Source organism: Mustela erminea, chromosome 17 (assembly GCF_009829155.1).
Source record: "Mustela erminea isolate mMusErm1 chromosome 17, mMusErm1.Pri, whole genome shotgun sequence".
Taxonomy (NCBI): Eukaryota; Metazoa; Chordata; class Mammalia; order Carnivora; family Mustelidae; genus Mustela; species Mustela erminea.
In genome coordinates this window covers 43,642,566-43,659,145 of record NC_045630.1, presented here as the reverse complement: position 1 = coordinate 43,659,145, position 16,580 = coordinate 43,642,566, and the positions used below count along the sequence as shown (strand labels likewise).

At 41.1% G+C, this 16,580-nt stretch overlaps 1 protein-coding gene across 3 annotated transcripts; it reads right to left on the bottom strand.

Annotated features, from left to right (window-relative positions):
• Positions 1 to 619: 619 nt before the first annotated feature.
• TMEM183A (transmembrane protein 183A) lies at positions 620 to 16,573 on the bottom strand. 3 transcript variants are annotated; one of them, XM_032317886.1, is made up of 8 exons: positions 16,351 to 16,573; positions 16,065 to 16,154; positions 15,038 to 15,205; positions 10,175 to 10,334; positions 9,038 to 9,218; positions 6,543 to 6,623; positions 4,851 to 5,006; positions 620 to 3,168 (listed from the first exon to the last, which is right to left on the bottom strand). In XM_032317886.1, exons 1-8 carry the CDS (start codon positions 16,457 to 16,459, stop codon positions 2,983 to 2,985), a joined length of 1,131 nt encoding a protein of 376 aa, XP_032173777.1. In that variant the 5' UTR covers positions 16,460 to 16,573; the 3' UTR covers positions 620 to 2,982. The 3 variants fall into 3 exon arrangements, 2 of the variants coding, with proteins under 2 accessions (XP_032173777.1, XP_032173778.1); XM_032317887.1 differs by having other exon boundaries at positions 10,175 to 10,331; XR_004280043.1 differs by lacking the exon at positions 620 to 3,168 and adding an exon at positions 7,189 to 7,349 and having other exon boundaries at positions 4,989 to 5,006.
• Between the last annotated feature and the right edge of the window lie 7 nt (positions 16,574 to 16,580).

Genomic DNA, 16,580 nt, shown 5'->3' with positions numbered 1-16,580 from the left:
ACCATTTTACCCAGGACGACTAAAGTTTCGGTGCTCAGTGGCGCCCCCTCTCCTTCCCAGTGAGGTGCAGCACATGTACTGTTCCTCCATTTGACCTCCACCCTTGTTCATCTAACCACTTGCTCACTAAACTGACCTCGGTCCTGGCCTTGTTATCGTTGCCAACGGTCTGTCACCCTTCACACCTGCTCTCTTGCGCCCGTTTATTACCCTTCTCTTGGTAGCATCTGTTTCCTAAGTGGAGAATGTCGAAATCCAGATACATTGCCCTAGTGTGCACTTGAGTGAAATTCAGGCCCCTGGCTGTGCTAACACTGTTACTAGAATATGAAATGTTTGTTATATATACATAGTATGAAGACAGTCTCAATGCCAGATTTCTGACAAATTTTAGTTAAATCTCTCCATTTTCCTGAATTGCTCCTTACCCTGTCCTGTGTGGCTATTAATTGCATCTTTCCCATCTGGTTTGTGAAGTGTCATCACAGTGCCTACTCAATCCTTTACAATACCCACTAAGCACTGCTACAAGTGCAAAGAATTTTTACATACACGCAATGTGTACATATTTATAAATACACACGCAAGTTTCTACAACAAACACTGTACATAGTTGAAATCGGTGGCACACACAACCTTTCCTTTATTTTTTTCTTTCAATAAATTCACCAACTGGCTTAGTTTCCTTGTATCTTCAGTAGAAGGCAGGAAATTTTGAGTAATTCTGATTTATTATAAGGGTGAGAAATGGAGCTAAATTTGTGTTATTTTGTTTGACCCTGAGAGCAAAATCAAGACATGTATTTTTAAAAGTGAATATTACAAAGCAGTTTTTACAAAAGTAGTCGAGAAGTTCCAATTCTTCTCCAGGTGGTTTGGGGTTCTTCAAAAGGAAATCTGAGACACTTCACACATCCTTTCACTAAAATGAATCATCCTAGAAAAGGCAACTCAGTCAAAGCAGAAGGAAGGCAGAAGCCATGATAATACACTTCACCAAGTGTCTGTCAATATCATGCTAAGAGAACAGCTGAGATGACACCTAATACTATACCTATCATCATAAAGTTTAATATAAAAACTTAAAAGGATGAGTCGGAACACAATTATTAAACCAAATTAATTTCACTCCCCTTTTAAAGGTAACTCTCAAATGGGGAAGGACATGGATCCACCAGAATAATTCCCTTCTACTTCTAGGTATCTTCAGTCCAGGGAACCAGAACTCTGTGCTTCTCTTCTTCTGCCTCAAAGAAGCAACTTTTGGTTGTGAAAGGTACTTATTGTCCAAGGTGCTTACTGTCCTTGGGTTCTTTTATTGTTTTTTTATCATTTACTTGCGCAAATTCTGATTTTCACTGACCCAGGCTCACTTTCCATGTAAACAGCTTTTAGTACCACCCTCAGTGCAGGAAAAACGTTTAACTGCTAGCAGCTGTATTAAGCAGATGCTTCCTAAGAATATTCTTTAAATAACAGGGGTTAGGGAGGATGATTAAGGAAAAAAACACTAATTTTACAATTTGGTTTGTGATAATAACTGCCCCACAAGATTTTCATGTTCTAAGAATATTATGTTAATGGCCATCTCATGGCAACATCCAGCTAATACCCAGCTCACTGGCTAACTTGGAGGGCTCAGGAGGGAGGACAAGTAGCAAGGTTATCTCCTTAGCAAAAAGAAAATAAAACCAAAATCCTACCCCCGATCCTCTTCTCAGAGTACACCAGCTACAGCAAGCCCTCTAACAGGACATTAGCATTTCTGCAGGGATGAAAGGCCTGTGGGCACAAAGGATGATGGGCAGCACAGGGCCTGGCAAAGCAGAATAAGGTCACTAAGTGCTTATAGTTCAGGAGGCTAGTTTTAACATGGGGATGCATTCTTTTTTTTAAATGACCTTCAGCATAGTAAATGCCTTTCTAACAATTCAATGAAAATATCATTGTGCTTCTTATCCTTCCTGCCTTTCTTGGTTAGTTTTACAATTTACTTAAAACATATCATTTCAAAGACTCATCAATGTTATACACCTTTTAGACTGGTGAGGGATAAGGTATACCACAATCAAATTTTTATTCACCCTTTTACTTTCTTATCTATGTACACTCTGCCTGCCTAATCCCCTTTGCCACAATCTACCACAGGGAATGAAACTGAACTTTTTAACTGTGGTTTAGCAAAAAGACCTGGCCATATGGCATTGGGTAAGTCACTGATGCAGTTTTCTCAACTACAGAATGGGAAGAGCATCCCTACCTTGCAGGATCATGAGAATTAGAGATATTTCACAAAGTTCCTGGTATAGTATGAAGGGCACAAAGTCATCACCACCATCACTATCAAACCTCATGCAAAAAAAAAAAAAAAAAAAAAAAATCCTAAAATCCAAAATTGGAAAAAGAATATTTACGCAATAAATATCCAAAATTATTTTTAAAGAAAGATACACAAGTCAATCTTATAAGATTCTGAAAACCCTGTCACCTGCTTTATTTCTGGAGAAGGGTAAAGGGAGAAGAGAAAATATTCACTTGAATTTGAGGGGCAGCTTAATGGGAAACAGCAGTAGCAACAATTTCAGGCCTCAAAGGCTCCTCTCTGATCACAAGGGAATGCTGAAACTTCCTTGTTCGGAGATGGATGAGTTTAATTTTTCCCTACAGCAAGATCATTCATTTTTGCTGGGATAAAAGAATAAAGAACAACAACTCAATAGCACCAAATGGGGTTTAACACAGAAAATAGGGCCCGGTTTCTCCTTTCAAATGCAAATTTTTACATTAAAATATGTTTATAAATCATAGTTGTTTTTCCTCTTGATTCTATCCTTCTCCTTCCCTAACAGGAGCCCCGGGGGAACCGGAAGAGCACGTGCATTATTAACCAGATATACAATCCAGACACCCCTTCCAAACTGGAATCTGATTACTAATGGACTGGCCTAGCTCAGGGCTGCCCTCAGGGACAGGAAGCAGTAACTATGCTCTCAGGGAGAACGGATACTGAGGATGCCACCAGTCAAAGAGTCGAACGCTGTGCACTGGGTCCAGAATGACTTGCACACCCTGTTCGCTGCGCAGTTTCTGACCACCATGGACGGGAGAATCTTGGAACACCAGTCTCACACGATGATGCCGCATGTCCGTGCTCACATTGATAGTAAACTAGGAGGAGAAAGCAAATTCAGTACCCAAATTAAACAACCTTGTTTTCCCATGGCTCTCTTTGAAACAAGGCAGTCTAGATAAAATTTACACTAGGCCACAAAATGAAATTCTTCACATTTAAACTATGCTAAAGAAAGCCTCTCAAATGGCTGAATAAATTAGGATACATGCACATAGACTAGCACTGAAACCAATTTTTTAAAAGTGGGTTGGAACTATACAAAATGACTTGAAGGGGTTCTGATGAGATATTGTTGAGAAGTCAAACAAGATGCATGAAACATACATCTGATCACGTTTTTGGTAAAATACACCACAAATTCTCTAGATCTGTTTACGTATATGCTGGTCTGAACAGAATTCTGTGAATATGAAGTCCATGGAATAGGGGTATATAACTAGGTTACTAATGTGACTTAACCTAGAGGGAGGGGTGAGGTGCCTAACAACCAAAACAGCATAAAAGATATAATCTCAGTTAAACAAAATTATTTAAGAGAATGGGTATACAAGTACATAATAACAGATACATGAAAGAACAGTTGCCAAAAGGTAAATAGTTATAGGCCAGTAAAAGCCTAGGTCACCTTTACTTTTTCCATGTATTCATGTATTATTTAAATTCTTTCCATGAAGCATGGATTATTTATTTCACCATTAAAAAAAGAATAAAGCTGGGTGCCTGGGTGGCTCAGTCCATTAAGGATCTGCCTTCAGCTCAGGTCATGATCCTGAAGTCCCAGGATCAAGCCCTGTGTGGGGCTCCCTGCTCAGTGGGGAGTCTGCTTCTCCTTCTCCCTCTGCACTCCCCACCCCAGCTCTTATTCTCTCCCTCGCTCACTCTATCTCAAATGAATGAATAAATAAATAAATAAATAACAAAGCTATTTTCAGAGCAGAGTGGGAAACCCCAAATATCTCTGAGCATAAGCCTAAAGGACAGGGAAAACAAACTGCATACACTCTCAAGTTCTCGACCCAGTTAAAATTTTTAAAAACCTAGAAAATATATCAGAGACATATTTGTTATTTACTAATCTAGTTCTTAGCTAAGACGTGAATAGTCATCATCACATAACGGACAGAGCTGATCACCCTACATTTTAGTATTCCACTTATGACACCAGAAGCAAGCCTCAAGGTCCTGACATACAGTGCTCATATATAAGCCTCACTATTATCCCTGAAAGGATAATGTTTCTCAAATATTAATCACTACACACAAGATGCAAAAACATTCCCTTTACTGTAAGAAGGAAACAGATAAAATATTCTCAGATATAATTAACTCCACTCCAGGGGCGCCTGGATGGCTCAGAGGGTTAAGCCTCTGCCTTTGGCTCAGGTTATGATCTCAGGGTCCTGGGATCGAGCCCCACATGGAGCTTTCTGCTCAGTGGGGAGCCTGCTTCCCCCTCTTTCTCTGCCAGCCTCTCTGCCTACTTGTGATCTCTGTCAAATAAATAAATAAAATCTTAAAAAAAAAAAGAAAAAGAATGAAACATCAATTTAAAAAAATAATAACTCCATTCCTAATGTACAAGTCTGCTTTCAGACTTTTAAAAAAACTATTCTTCAAAGATTTTCTCCTCAGTGGTTAAATTTACAAATTTCTTTCAAAACCTAGGTATAGTGAGAGTCTACAAAAGAGCTAAGGATGACAATCTGTCTCCACTTACCAGGGTAAATATCATTCCCATGACAATTGGAATAAAGATGAAATTGAGCGTGGTGACCTGTAGTAGGCAGCAGTCCTGGTCTGGGTTGGTATGAACATCTTCATACTGAATGGGAGGCTGCAACCCTCCCACACACTTGCTCTTTAATCTAGGGGACTAAACAGAACCGAGAATTACTCAAACGGCTTAGAGGAAATACTGATAACTCCAAGACTCCATCATCAGTGAAAATTCTACCGTTCTCTTTATACACATATTGGTTTCTATACAATTCAAGGAAAACCTGCCCTTGGAAAGAAAAGGATACATATTTGGATAGGCAATGTGGTAGTGAGTATATGCTTCATTTAGATGGTAGTTCCTGCTATCCGGCAAGAAATGGGAGCTTATAGTTCTATCAGAAGCTCCCCAATGTTTGAATCTGTGATCCCTCGTGAATCTTCGGACTCCAAAGAACATCTGCTGCACAAAAGGGCAGAAGCAGAAGTGGCCATCTAGCTCTAGGCACCATAAATAAAAGAACCACAAGTCTCAGAACTAAAGGAAACCTAAGCATTCACCTTCCTGTAGTTAGTTAATTCCGCTCTCAGCTTGAACCCTGCTGAGATGGCCCTACAGCCCCTTCCCAGAAAGATCCTATGGTGGACTTTCCATCAGCATCTAATGGACAGCCCATTTGATAAATCTTATTAAAAAGCAAGAGACTAGAAACCAAAATTCTTCCCTAAAACCATGTTTATGAAAAAAATCAATGGAAAAATATGATTTACCTTAATTACAAACTTATCTTAACTTGCTGGCCATCAAGTGAGGGATAACTAACCCTATCTGTAATGGGTCTCCTCAGTGAGATACTAAGGAGGGGAGACAGAAGGACAAAAGGAGCTAGTGAGGGTAAGAATAAAGACAAGCAAAGGAGATCCTCTGTGGCCAAGATCTCAGGTACAGTCCAAGCAAAAGGCAGAAACAGAGTAGAATACTATCTAGTCTTCTTATAAATAGCCTCCTGGCAGTGGTCCCTTTCCTCATAACTTCCCCCAAACGGCTTCAGATATAAAATCACATCAATTTTTGTTGTTTGCAAATATATTTGTTTTGAAAAACAAAAAAGTTATAAGCAAATAACCTCACTACATTGCTATAACAAGTTTTCCCCCTTTTCCCACCTTTAGAAAGTCTTCAACTATACAGAATGTTAATAAAATAGTAAATAAATTCCTGTATAGCCCCTACCATTAGATATTTTGCCAAATTTGCTTCTTCTCCTCCCACGTTTCATTTTATGTAGAAAATGGTGGAGGGGGGCAAAGTCATCTGAAAGGAGCACTGACGCTCCACCCCTATTCAGCATGAATAAGGAATAAAGACACATATATAACCACAGTATTGTTATCACACCTAAGGAATTAACAATAATTTCATGTCATCTAACATTTACAGAATACTTAAATCTCCTGAATTGTCCCAAGTATCTTTTATAGCCCTTTGTTCCCTGATCCAGTCCCCACTCATTCAGCTTTTACACTGCTGTGTCTCTTTCATACAGAACAATTCCTTTTACCCTTTCTTTTCCTGGCACTTTTGTAAATGTCGATGTGTCCTACTGGATTTTAATGAGGCAATGTTATGCCTAATGAAATTTATCAGAATAACATATTACCTGAAAAACAAAGAGAACATATGACTACATACCTGTTTTTTGAACTTAAAGTTGAACTCCCACATTGGTTCCTGTCTGTTCCCAACAATCTTTCTGCACCAGAAGAGTAAGCACTGTAAGAAAATAAAAATAAAATAAGCCAAAGATAAATAAATAAAAGACAGAAAAGGAAAAACTCAAAATAAGGAAATAAAAAATAATCAGTAAAAACCTGTCTGACAGCTCCAAGGCCAGCCACAGCCCCATTGCTGAGATTTCACTTTGGCACAGATAGAGAACCCCCCCCAATTTGACACTGGTGCAACATGAAAAGAGACAGTCCCAGGGCTATTCCGTAAAGAGAAGAGGGACCGACATAAGTCAACCTCAGATGCTATTGAGGGCAACCCCCACTGTTCTCGTTAAAAAGACAGAATCATGGTCTCTAGAGACTGGGACATTCAGCAAGCCACTCCTCTATATGAAAATATAAGGGCAGCCAGCTGCCACCAGGCAAGATGATAACAAAGCCATAAGGCAGGCAGAGATGGCCGTTCCTGGAACAGGAGCAAGCCACTCAGGACCTTCTGGGAGCAGAGAGCCTGTGTGAAAACGACAGAGCTGGACTGAATTCGGTCTAGAGTAAGCCCCTCCATGAAAGTCAGGCTACAGCTAGGGTTAACACAAGAAGTTAAGTACCTCCCAGGGGATAAGGGGTGGGTCGTCCGCCGTGCCAGCTGTCCTGCCCTTCAGACATGCCCTGTACGTCCTGCTGTTCCATCAAAAATAATGGGCTTGGCTTTAAGGGGCAAATACTTCTGCTGCCATCACAGCGGCTCCAGTGTCCCATACAAGCTATGCTATTGAAAAGAGAGAGAGGGAGAATCAAATACGAAAAGCTGGAGTCCAGGAACCTGGGACAACTTCCTTTAGGCATGCTGCCAACTCCCTGAATGCCATGCGATCGTGGTTATACAAGTGGCAAGGCCATGCATGGGACACCTGTCACTCCAGGTCCCATATCCTCTTCAGAGATCTCTAACAAGGCACAAAAGCAGCAACCAGGTGGCCTGGGCTTACTGTCTGGATTACGACCTTAGTTGTCACCACCTTGGCTTTCTATAATCTACTTTAAAAAAAAAAATTCATATACAGTGACATGAATATGAAGACACAGGTACTTCCGATTTAGGCAGTAGCACTTGCATTGTGCACTGGAGCCGCTAGGATGTGTCAAGCATGAGGAGTTTGCCCAATGCTGCCCTACTCCCAGCAACTGATTCATACCTGGCATGGTTAGCTTTGGGATGATCCCCACTTCATCATAGTTGGTCTGATACTATCAAATGTTTCTGAGGGAGGGAAACTGCAAATGTGAGATGATACACTGTCCGCTCATATTACTAGCAGAAGCAGCTGCTGGGTGAAATTCTACTCGCCCCGCATTCTACTCCTGCCCTAAAGCCACCAGCTAGTGTGATATTAAACTGAGCTCAGCCCATGGCCCTGACCCTCTCAGTTTGCAACCTCTGAAGGAACCCTGATACTCTTGAGACCAATAGGACCCTACCAATCAATATGTATCAGGTAGAGTATTACCACACTGGAGCCAAACTAGGGGAGAAGAATCATTACAGAACATCCAAAACACAAAAACAAAATAGAAGAGCAAAGAAAATGCTATAAAACACCAGATTTGGGGTAGGAACAGAGTAATAAAAATTACTCATTAACTCAAAAGATAGAAAATTCAGACAATGGTATTAGTTGAAGGAGAAACAGGCTGAGACATCAACTTGCCTAAGTAATCGTATCTGTTGTATGGTCTAGCTTGGCAAAGGTGGGTTCATTGGATATTTCGTTATGGAGAAAAGGAGAAAGGGCCAAAGGTTAACAGACTGATTTACAATCAAAAGAATGCCAAACACTTGAATACAATGTATGAATACAAACTACTGGGGAAATCCCAAGATATAAGATACAGCCTAAGACACAGGAAGAATTTTAGAGAGTTAAAATCTGTGAGTGGGAATACCTTACAGTGTCCGAAATGACTTAGCCCAGAGCTTAGCAATAGTGGGCACTTAGCGTATGCTGAAGTCCATGCCACAATCTTTTAAAGAGGTCAACAAGAAAGAAGAATCCCAGATATCAAGTCATGTTAGAAAAAGAAAATTACTAAGGTATTCATACTGTATCTTTGCCTCATGATTTATAGCACCCTGAAAAATTAACAGTTTACATCTACCATGTGAGTTGTGTTCTTCCTAACCCAGACCATCAAAATCATCTAAAGTACATCCAATGTACAATGCATGAGAATAAATTAAAGAGAATCAAGAATATGCTAAAAGCACAAGAAAGCTTTAAGGTAAAGAGAAGAGAAGCCAGCCCAGCAGAGCAGAAATGTCTTAGAGAGAAGTGAAACCCTGAAGTTTACATTAGCCCCCTGGCAGCCCTAGCCCTCCCCATCAAGGAAGCCAGAGATAAGCTGTATTAACAGGTTCACCACATCATTAGTTAGGCCCCAACAATAATTCGCACTTACTTTGGAATTCTTTAATGTGCTGGGAGTACTTTCTGGAATGGCTGGATTCTTGGAGATTCGAGCAGCAAACGGCTCATACATATGGTATAGAGATCGGATCACACACGCCCGGAGACAGCGCAGCTTCTCCATTGACTCTGGTCGCAGGCGCAAAGGCAGAGAGGCATCCAGCGTGTAGTGCCTGAAACATGACACATTACTCCTACCAATATGTGACCTGTCTCCCCTGATCTAGCTCAGTCTCCCAGGACTCCTGGTCTCTGTATGAACTTAATTACAGTATTCTACTGGCCAATAGTTAGCTTGGCCCCAGTGTTCTCTCATACATACACACACACACACACACACACACACACAATCACCACCTCCTTCGTTTCTCAGCTACTTTTGCTTCTTTGCTATGCAAAACCCAATTCACATACACCTTTTAATCCTTCCCTCCATCCATGTTAAAATTTTAAATCCTATTTTACTCTAAAAAATGACAAGTCTCGGACCTGACACCAGTACAATATACTTCAGTTGCTCAAAAGGAACGTGTACTGAAGAACCAGCAGGTTCTCCACCACAGGTCTGGGCAAGTTCTCTACACCATTCCACTTCCAAGTCCCTTCCTACAACATCCTGACTGACAGTTTATAATATTCATTACACTTCTGCACCCAGTATCAAAAGCTAGTTGTCTGAGTAACCCTATCATTCACTCCCTCCTATGACTATACGTTCAGCAGTGTAAGTACAAAAACTCTACATACTTCAAGATAACTACCCAATAAGAAATAACTAATCTAGTTAGAAAGGTTAAGTACATAGGCATCTGCAGCTTTTGGAAATTCTAGCTAAGATAAACTTCTGAAAACAAGTCAAACACAGCTTTTTAAGACTTGAAGCAAGACTTTTTGCTCAAAGTGGATACTGGATGGGGGAAGGGGACAACCATAGGGAAGACAATTACCTGGACGAATTAATAATATCAAACTTAAATTAGATAAGGGCTCAAGGAGTCCAAAACTAGGCTCGTGCCCAGGCATGGAATAAAGGAAATGAAAAGAGGTCACCATCCAGGGAGCAGCTCCAAATCACAAACAGCAATGAAATCAGCTACACAGATAACAGAGTGAGTTTCTGTGGTCGCACCTTCGGTACAACCTGGTCCAAAAGGCAGCAGTGCAAGTGACAGTCCAGGCATTCTTACAAATCAGGGAAAAATTCACAATGTCCTCAGGACGGATATAGGAGGCCAGCAATAGCCAAATATCCATGGGATATTCTTCTCCTCCAGCCCCGTCCAGGTCTTCTGAAACAGAAAAAAAAGAATTATACATCTGACCTTCAATTATGTACACACTAAGGACCCCAATCATCTCAATTCTCCCAGGGCTTGCACAGTTAAGAAAACAGTTTTAAATAGCATCTCAGTCCCATGATTTCCTGCTTCTTCTAGCTGCTGGAAACTTTTGTTTCCTATTGTCCAAGTGACTGGGTCTCATTCTTCAGGCCTTTCTTCAACTATTATTCACACACTATTTTGAAGATTTCAAAGTTTTTCAAAATTTTGCACACATTACTATCATTCCATTCTAACAATTCTTCAACAGAAATAAGGAAAATATTCCTGTGCCCTTTTCACTAGTAAGAAGATATAACCTCACCACTAGTTAAGGTAAAAAGACCCAGGGTTTCTACTCTAAATTCCAGCTTTGCACCATAAACTCTGCCCTGATTTCCCTCCTGGTCCCCTTCCACCAAACACTTTCTTCAGTTCAGTCATTTAACACAACAACTGATTTTAAGATGGTATGAGGAAATGTCAAAGTATAAGCTCAGTAAAACATCCGGTATGTTACGGTATATTTTCATTACTCAATAAATGCCTGTAGACGTTTCTTTCCTTCTAGTTCCTCATTTCATGTCAGTTTGAGCTATGACTCCAGCCACAGGGGTTCAGTATTCACAGATGCCCTGTGACAATGTATCCCCACCTGCTCCTCTTTCAGACTTTGTTAGGGTTCATTCTCTTGACCCTGAGGTCCACTGGGTGTCTCAGGTTCAAGTTAAAATCTCACACACCATAAATACACTTGCATCTGGACAAATCCTACTTCTAACCTGTAATTCAGACCTACTTCACAGAACTATCCAAAAACCAGCTTTCTTCTTTCTGTTTCCTGGGCAAAAAGACACTACAATACCTCCCCAAAGCTGCCTCTACTTTTCAAGCTAATGGCAGCAGTATCACTCAGTCAGGTTATTGCACTGGGTTCTTCATAAGTCTAAAACGACATCCTCTTTTCTGGTTCTTAATCTTCCCTGTAATCTCCAGTGACCACTGAAGGCTTGGTCCTACCAGGTTTGAGCCCCATCTTCTCCCACATTAAGTCTCTCTCTGAAAGAGAAGGTAAATGACTATCAGTCTTTCTCCCACTGAGATCCTTCAGGACTTTTACATAGCAGAGTGCTATTAAAAAAATGTTCTCTGGGCGCCTGGGTGGCTCAGTGGGTTGAGCCGCTGCCTTCGGCTCAGGTCATGATCTCAGGGTCCTGGGATCGAGTCCCGCATCAGGCTCTCTGCTCAGCAGGGAGCCTGCTTCCTCCTCTCTCTCTCTCTCTGCCTGCCTCTATGCCTACTTGTGATCTCTCTCTGTCAAATAAATAAATAAAATCTTTAAAAAAAAAAATGTTCTCTGTCTTTAGTGACATAACTCAATAATTACTGATGAGGAATAATTGTCAGTGTTTTAAGCAACATTATTAAGAAATCTCAAAATTGAGATGCCGGGGCGGCTAAGTCAGTTAAGCGTCTGCCTTTGGTTCAGGTCATGATCCCAGGGTCCTGGGATCGAGTCCCACACTGGGCTCCCTGCTTAGCCAGGAGCCTGCTGCTCTCCCTGCTTGTGCATGCACGCTCTCTCTCTCTCTCTCTCTCTGACACATAAATAAATAAAATACTTTTTTTAAAAAAAGGAAAAGGAAAGAAAAATTTCAAAATATAGGAAATGGAATCAGTAAAACTCCACAGACATAAGCCATGAAGGACAGAAAGAACTTTTTGATAGGTACAGGTTAAGAGCAAGAGTATTCCAATTGAAATAAACAGCTAACAGGAAGCCCAGATACTTAGAAAAACAAAATACATGTGATAGCAATAAAGAGACCAGTTTAACAGGATTTTGATGCTATCAAGAAATTACCGTAAACTTTTTTAGACATGATTGACTTTTTTTTTGTTGCTAAAGAGTATCTGTCTTTTGCAGGGAACTGCCAAAACATTTAGAGATAATAATAGGATACCTGGAAACTATTTCAGAATAATATACAGTGGGTGTGTTGGAGTTGGGGAATAGTGTCTGAAACAAAAATGGCCATGAGTCAGTAAGTGTTAATTCTGGGTAAGAGCTAGATGGGACTTCTACTGTATTTGTTTCATTAAAAAGAAGCTAAAAGATGGGGGAAAAAACAACCAGTCTGACTAGAATAAAGGAACCTCCTAATGGGAGTAAAGCAGAGCAAACAACTAAAAAATGAATTATAGCTAAAAGTCTGTAAGCCAAAAATCATATATCTGATAAGCAACTAGTATCATGAATATACAAAGAATTCCCACAATTCAGTAACTGAAAGATAACCTGAGTTTTAAATGGGCAAAGGAGGGCACCTAGGTGGCTCAGTAGGTTAAGCACCTGCCTTCCACTGAGGTCATGATCTCGGAGTCCTGGGATCGAGTCCCACGTCAGGCTCCCTGGTCGGCAAGGAGTCGGTTTCTCCTTCCCCTCTTCTCCCCCTGCTTGTACTCTCTTATAACCGATCTCTCTCTCAAATAAATAAAATCTTTTTTTTTTTAAGATTTTATTTGTTCATTTGAGAGAGAGAGAGCACAAGAAGGGGGAGAGGCAGAGAGAGAGGAAGAAGCAGACTCTCCGCTGAGCGGGGAGCCCGACATGGGACTCGATCCCAGGACCCAAGATCGTAACCTGAGCTGAAGGCAGACACCTAACCATCTGAGCCACCCAGTCATCCCTCAAATAAATAAAATCTTTAAAAAAAAAAAAATGGGCAAAGGATTTGAATAGACATTTCTTCTTCTCTTAAGAAGACATATAAATGAGCAACAAGCACACATGAAAAGATGCTCAACATCACTAGCCATCAAAGAAATGCAAATCAAAACCATGAGATACCACAAAATATCCACTAAAATGGCTATGATTTAAAAAGTCAGACAATAACAAGTGTTGGCGAGAATGTGAAGAAACTTTGACTCTGAGCACATTGCTGGTGGAATGTAAAATGGAAACCTCAAAAAACACACCAGCAGGGTGCCTGGGTGACTTAGTCCGTTAGTTAAATGTCTGCCTTTAGCTCAGATCATGATCGCAGGGTCCTGGGATTGAGCCCCATGTTGAGCTCCCTGCTCAGCAGGGAGTCTGCTTCTCCCTCTTCCTCTGCCCCTCCCACTGGCTCATGCTCTCTCATGCTCTCTCAAATAAATAAATAAAATCTTTAAAAACACACACACACTGACAATTATTCAAGAAGTTAAACTAGAGTTATCATGTGATTCAACAGAAATGAAAATATATATCCATGCAAAAACTTGTGCAAGAGTGTTCAAAGCAGCATTATTCAAAATAGCCAACTGAAAAAAACACTGAAGGACTGATATATCCTACAAAATGAAAGAACTTGAAAACACGCTAAGTGAAAAAAGCTAGACACAAAAGGCCACATATTATGTGATTCTATTTATAAGAAATATCCAGAAGAGGCAAATCTATAGAGACAGAAAGTAAATTAGTGGTCAGGGGCGTGAGTGAGGGGGAGTGGGAGGGTTGAGAGAGAATAAGGAATAATGCTAATTATATAATTATATAATTGTCTAGAGTAACAGAAATGTTCTAAACTTAAATCACGTTGACAGCTGAACAACCATGTGAACACACTAAAACCACTGAATTGTACACTTTAAAAAAATGAATTTTATGTCAATGAAGATGTTTTAAAAGTCTGGAAACTATTCTATGGAATGTGCCCAAAAACAAAACAGAGCGAGAGAAGTCTCTAATAGCATGTTGATGATGAGTAGGGATTTCAAGCAAGAAATTAAAAAACAAAGAAGTGTGAGGAATGTCAGTATTAATTTTGGCCTTCTGGAAAACAATGGTTTCACTGAAAATAGCTGGCATAATTGCAAAGTGATGAAAGTTCATTAATTATCAATTATTTCAATATATTTCAGTAAATAAAAATGTCTGTTATCTGACTCTCAAGTACAGGTAAAAATTCTGGTAGATCTGAGACCAAAAATACATATATCACTTACTATATCAGCTTCCCCTAACTCTAGCTGATCACTGGAACCAGATTAGCTTTAAGAATAGCTATTCTGGGTACTAACCCAAGAAAGTCTGATTAATTAAGTCTAGAGCAAACCACTGCATGAAGGTTTGACACATTATATACTGTTAGTTTATTTTTCTTTGTTTCCTTCGTGTGAGTTTTATTGCCCTTAGGTATAAAATCACATATTTTTCTATTTCCCACAGTATCTATTAGACATAAAGCAGACACTAATAATTGCAGAGCACTTAAAGGTCCATAGTAATATCTAACTCCAGCTGAAATGAAATCGGTTATATGCAATCCACATACTTGGGAAAACTATTTTTTCCACATTTTTTATTTCTTACCTGTTCAGAAATCCAGAAATGTAAAGATTTTTTTGTTTTCATGTTACCATATGGGTTTTCACCCAATAATGACATGTTCTCAAAGAATGGCTATTATATTCGAGTTTAGAGCTCCAGAAATCTGACTCTGACCAACCTCCTTTCTTCTTAAATGTAGACAAAACAGAAAGCCCTGGTATATTAAACCTGTCCCACTACTAAGATCCAAACCCTGGTTCTCCACTGGTATCACCTCTTAATGCTACTGAAGTGAACAACAGCTTCAAGCCATCACCACAGACAGGACTAATTCAAAAGCAAACAAGCCCTATACCTTTGTGCCTCTTGCTTTTCTTTTTTCTGGAGACGGTTCTCTCACGGATGCTCTCCTCTTGGGCATCCATCTCATCACTGCTGTCAATGATATCACAGGGCTCACCAACCCCAGAAAGAGCTTCCACTGCAGGAACCTGGGAGGCTTCCAAGCCACAAAGAGATTTTACTAGAAGAAAATAAGGGGAGAATGAGATGGCAGAGTTCCATCCAGAAATACAAATGACTTAAGACAGGATGAGGACAAGGAAAAAGAGTGGGGGGAAGCAATAGTGTGAGTGAGTCTGCTGTAGAAAGGTTGAGAACTAAAAAGAAAGACATTTTAGTATTTAAATACTAAAAACTGGAAAGCAATAAACAAACTGACCCCAAAGTTGCAGAGATTGACTCCTTAAAAGTGTCAACTTCAGACCTGAAGAAAAAGGGAGTGCATTATTCTCCCACTATAAGCCCTGCAGGATAAAAACAAAAAGTGAACGCTATTCTCATTTGTGGGAGTTCTGAGGAGCAATGTTTGAGAGAAAATGAAGCCAATCTGGCCCTGTTCCTAAGCTGGGGACTAGATGTCATAAAAGCACAAGTCTCAGGAATCTGTTGAGTAAAAGGCTTGAAACTTAAGAAAAACGTTGAGAAAAGGAAAAGCATACTTCACGGTTATTTCACAAAGAAAGCAAATTGCAGAAGAAGTGGAGAATATATGTGAATGAATCACAGGAAAAAGATGAATAACCAAGAAAAAAGCAGTTGAAACTACAGAAGAGAACGCAAAGGTTTTTTTTGTTTGTTTGTTTTTTTCCCCATGCAAAGACAGAAATGAAGTATTTCTGCTACAGAAACTGCTACTGCTCTTGGCTAATCCTCCCGTTCCCCTCCTCCGAATACACGACGGGCCACTGAAGACTGCAAACACGTTCACCGGAGGATGCCCAAAGGATTTTGCAAGAAAAACACTGAGGCGGAGTTCCAGGAAATAAAACACCTAGTTCTGCCTTCCCGGCCCGAGTCCGAAAGACTCGTCGGCAGCCTACCTTCCTGCTGCACAGCATTGGCGACGGCTTTCTTGACCCGTCCAGACCTCACGACCGCCGGATCCGAGTTGGCATAATCCGCCACGGTCACTGAAATACAGCAACAACCCTCAAAGGAAGAGGCCTTCGCTCCGTCAGCGTCCACTCCGCCAAGACCTCCGGCTCCTGCAGGTCCCCGGCCTCAGCGCCCTCCCGTTACAGGCAAGCGAGCGCACGCCTCGCCGCTGTCCAACCCCCTCCCTGCCGCCAGCACCCAGCCTTTCGACGCCCCCGCCCCCTCACCCACCTCGTCCAGAGCAGGCGTCGTGGGCCCGGAACTTGAGTCGCTTCCCTCTCTTGGGCATGGCGACCGTGTCGGGGCGAGGCCGGCCTAGCAGGCCGGGCCCCCGGGCCATGTCTTGGGCCGGAGAGCCGGCTCCGGGAGCCGCGCGCCAGCTCCGCCCGGCTCAGCGGCCATCCCGCACCGGAGTCCGCGGCTCTCGCGAGGACTTAGGCCCGGGCCCTGTGTAGCGTTGG

What these genes read in the sequence shown, in the direction of transcription:
- TMEM183A (XM_032317886.1), bottom strand. Translation starts at nt 16,459, where the DNA reads ATGGCCCGGGGGCCCGGCCTGCTAGGCCGGCCTCGCCCCGACACGGTC. An exon ending in ACTTTAAGTTCAAAAAACAG is followed by an intron (nt 5,007 to 6,542) that starts GTATGTAGTCAT and finishes GGTTCTGTTTAG; the next exon opens with TCCCCTAGATTAAAGAGCAA. An exon ending in TGGGAATGATATTTACCCTG is followed by an intron (nt 3,169 to 4,850) that starts GTAAGTGGAGAC and finishes TTCTCCTCCTAG; the next exon opens with TTTACTATCAATGTGAGCAC.